The sequence below is a fragment of the Corylus avellana genome, chromosome ca3 (genome assembly GCF_901000735.1).
Source record: "Corylus avellana chromosome ca3, CavTom2PMs-1.0".
NCBI classification, from domain to species: domain Eukaryota; kingdom Viridiplantae; phylum Streptophyta; class Magnoliopsida; order Fagales; family Betulaceae; genus Corylus; species Corylus avellana.
Window position 1 is genome coordinate 35230464 of NC_081543.1, and position 3581 is coordinate 35234044.

The 3581-nt window shown below is 35.9% G+C and overlaps 1 protein-coding gene across 1 annotated transcript; it reads right to left on the reverse strand.

Annotated features, from left to right (window-relative positions):
* Positions 1-2553: 2553 nt before the first annotated feature.
* On the reverse strand, positions 2554-3244 carry LOC132176517 (glycine-rich protein DC7.1-like). The gene is made up of 2 exons (XM_059588748.1): positions 3052-3244; positions 2554-2918 (listed from the first exon to the last, which is right to left on the reverse strand). The coding sequence occupies exons 1-2, from the start codon at positions 3155-3157 to the stop codon at positions 2758-2760; spliced, it is 267 nt and encodes an 88-aa protein (XP_059444731.1). The 5' UTR covers positions 3158-3244; the 3' UTR covers positions 2554-2757.
* Between the last annotated feature and the right edge of the window lie 337 nt (positions 3245-3581).

Consider the following 3581-nt stretch of genomic DNA (forward strand, 5'->3'; position numbering starts at 1 on the left):
ACAGAGAAACTGAATCAAATAAATGTTGCAGATAATCAAAAGAAATAAAAAATTAAAAAAAAAAAGAATAATAAAAAAAAAACTAAGAGAGTAGAGAATAAAAAAAAAAAAAGGAAAAAATTACAGTTTACTCCCTCAAAGTTGACAGCGTTTTTCAATTCGAACATCAAAGTTTCGATTTTTGCAATCCACCCCCACAAAATTCCAATTTTTTTTTCAATTCGACCAATATCATCTCAAAATTCCTATATTGCTCCTAATTTTTTTTTTTTTTTTAATATGAAAACGAAAACAAATTTGGGGTGCAAAAATGACCAGATGACCAAAGGTGTGGCTACGGCCACCCCGAATTTTTTTAAAATTTTTTTATAAAAAATAAAAAATAAAAATTATGGACAATATGAGAAGTTTTGGATAAAATTGGTCAAATTGCAAAAATTTGAAACTTTGGGAGGGGGGTGGATTGCAAAAATTGAAACTTTAGTGTTCGAATTGAAAAATGCTGTCAACTTTGAGGGGCTAACTGTAATTTTCCAAAAAAAAAAAAAAAACTGAGTGGGAAGAAAAAAAAAAATCCAAGAAGCAGAAAGATAATGAAATAACCAAGAAAAGAGAGATCGAAGAGAAGTGAGGGGGAGAGAGATGGAGATCGTGAGAGCCTCGTGAGTGTGAGAAGTGTAGGGCTTTTTTGGTAATTTTATATGTTAATTTTAATCCCATAGTAATGGATTAGCTAAGTCACTCATTTTTTGAGTGGCTTAGGTAACCTTGTGTGTATGAGATTAGTAGTCCTATGAGAATAGACTATTTTCAAGAATAGAGTGTTACTAAACAAAGGACTAGCTATACCTAGTGTTAGCTAGTCCAATCTACAAATCAAACGGGGCCTAATCTTCAGTTGTAATAACAGACCTGTTCCAGACTGACTCAACTCAATGCATAGGTAGCTCATATTCCTCGGCCGTGGAAGCAGAAAACCCAATGCCGAAACTCATCCTCCTTAACCTGAAAGTTAGGAAACTATTCACATCCACAATCTAAGGATGTGGGCAATCCTTATTCAAACAAGTTACAAAGAAACTGAAAAAATAAAATACAAAAAAAACACAAAACCAGCAAACAGCAGCATCGGTGGAAACGAAGCAACAATCACACGTGTGGAGCACGCGATGGAGAGTGAAGCTCCCACGTGGGCGTGTGTAGGCCACGCACTGGCACGTGGTGGCAGTGTTGCGACGAGGAGGGCGGCGATAGATGGCAAAGAGGCTGGAGAAGGCGGGGGAGAAGCGTGTTGTTGGCCTAGCAAGCCCAAAATGAACAGATCTAGCTTATATCAGACCAGATCTAAAACCCCAAGGCGACCAGAACAAAGGGAAATGCGACGACCGGATGAGGCGGCGAATCGACAAGGTGGAGGGGTGGTGTGGCCGCTGCTGAAACCAGTGATGGGGACCAAAAACAGGATATAAAACAGAAAAAACAAGTACATAAAAGCAAAAAAAGGGGGGAAGGGGGAGGGAGAAGGCTAGGGATTCCGAGGAGGGTCCTAAAGGAACTCACCAAAGAGGAAAAACTAGAGAGAGGTTGAGAGCTTTTTGTTTATACTCGTATATACTATATGATAATCTACTAATTATATATATTATATAAGATAACATATATGATATATGATATTGTAGATAATTTTCCTTTTAAAATGAATATTTATTGGGGAATGCTAGATACTTTTTGGGTGTTCTCCGGGTGTTATCTTGGTCCTAAGTGAATATTATTTTTTAAAAGAGAAAAAAAAGAAAGTAGTCCATATTTTTCTCACTTGGTTTTTATAAAATAATATCTACCTAGAATGCGAAGACACCCGAAGAGCACCTAGTATTTTCTATATTTATTTATGAGAAATGTTAAAGGGGAATGCTGGGTGTTCTCCTAGCTAGTGTTCTCCTTGTGTCCTCATAGTTTTAGGTGGATATTATTTTATAAAAAATAAATTAAAAAAAAAAAAAAAGACGATTGCCCCTATTTCATTCACTTAGTTTTTATAAAATAATATTCACCTAGAACTAGGAGAACACATGGAGAACACTAGGAAAGCACTAGGCGAGCACTTAACATTTTTCAATGTTAAATGCTCTTTTGGTGTTCTTTGGTGTCCTCCTGGTTGTATGTGGATGTCATTTTCTAAAAACTAAATGAGAGATGAAATAAGGGCCACTTTTTTCTTGTATTTTTTAAAAATAATCCACCTAAGACTAGGAGGATACCATGAAAACACGAGGAGAGCATTATTTATTAGTTACCTATGTTTTCAACTCTTACAAGTTACAATGGGCAAGTGTTGTTGTTATTTGAGCATTCAATTTGTCACAATTTTTAAGGCCTCTAAAACGTCACTCTTTTCAAAAAATTAAAATGATGTTTAACTTCATTAAAGAGACGACATTTGTTAGCATTTTAGATTATGGTTTGTTGCAATTCAGAGGTATATATATATTCTCTTGAAGGCTTCAACTTTTATATATAATATATGATTTCTTGAATCATTAAAATATAAAAGGCAGAGAAATGATCCTGACACCATAGTGAGGATTTCACACCTTCAAGCACATTAATTGTGATACATAAAAAGGCATAACATTACACATGAAAAAGTAGTAGAAAGATACAGCTTATAATAAAGCTGCACAACACAACCAGGGCAACCTTATTTATTGGCATACAAAGTAACATAGATAGATAGGCATAGGACCAAGGATTTGTCTAATTTTCGTCGGTTTCTGTCTCGTCAGCAGCACCGTGTCCTGGGTGACCATGATGCCCATGTCCATGTCCATGGCCGTGATGACCATGACCATGTCCATGACCGTGCTTGTGGTCACCGTAGTTGGCTTCCTCCACAGCTTCAGTTTTGACATTTTCCTCTATAAAAATTAATCATGAGTTTAACAGGAACTTAATTAAATCACAACATGGGTAATTTAAAAAAACATAATTAAGTACTGGTTAAATAAATAAATCCTATGAAGCACGTGAAAATGATGTAAGAAAACTTACGGATTTGAGCGGCCTCAGCAAGCTCACGAGCAGAGACACTAGAGGAGATGAGAAGCACAACAGCAAAGACAAGACCAAGGAGAAGAAAAGTCTTGGAGGAAGCCATTTTTCCTTAACAATGAAGAGGATTGGAGACAATGTGGTAGGAAAACACACTCTAAGAAGATTCTGTGTCCTAGTGAATTAAGGATGAGTTACTCCAATGTGGCTCTCCCTATTTATAGACAAGTCTGGAGAGAGAGAGAGAGAGGGAGTAGCAGCAAAAGTTTGCTTGTTTTTTACGATATATTAGGCAGAGGCAGAACTACTAAGGGGCTTGAGGGGCTAAAGTCTCAAAATGGTCTCTATTGTTATTATTTTTCTAAATGCATTAATAATTCTTTTAAAATCAAGTATTTACACCCCACCATAGTTTTTTTTTTTTTTTTAAAAAAAAAAAGAATTCATCCCCAACAATGAAAATTCTAGTTTTGCCCGGCTGATGTGTGTGCCAAGATATACCAGTATTTTTTTTATGAGAGAGGACACAA

Coding starts and splice junctions, on each gene's coding strand:
- LOC132176517 (XM_059588748.1), bottom strand. CDS start 3,157: ATGGCTTCCTCCAAGACTTTTCTTCTCCTTGGTCTTGTCTTTGCTGTT. Junction 2,919..3,051: donor TGCTGAGGCCGCTCAAATCC/GTAAGTTTTCTT, acceptor TAATTTTTATAG/AGGAAAATGTCAAAACTGAA.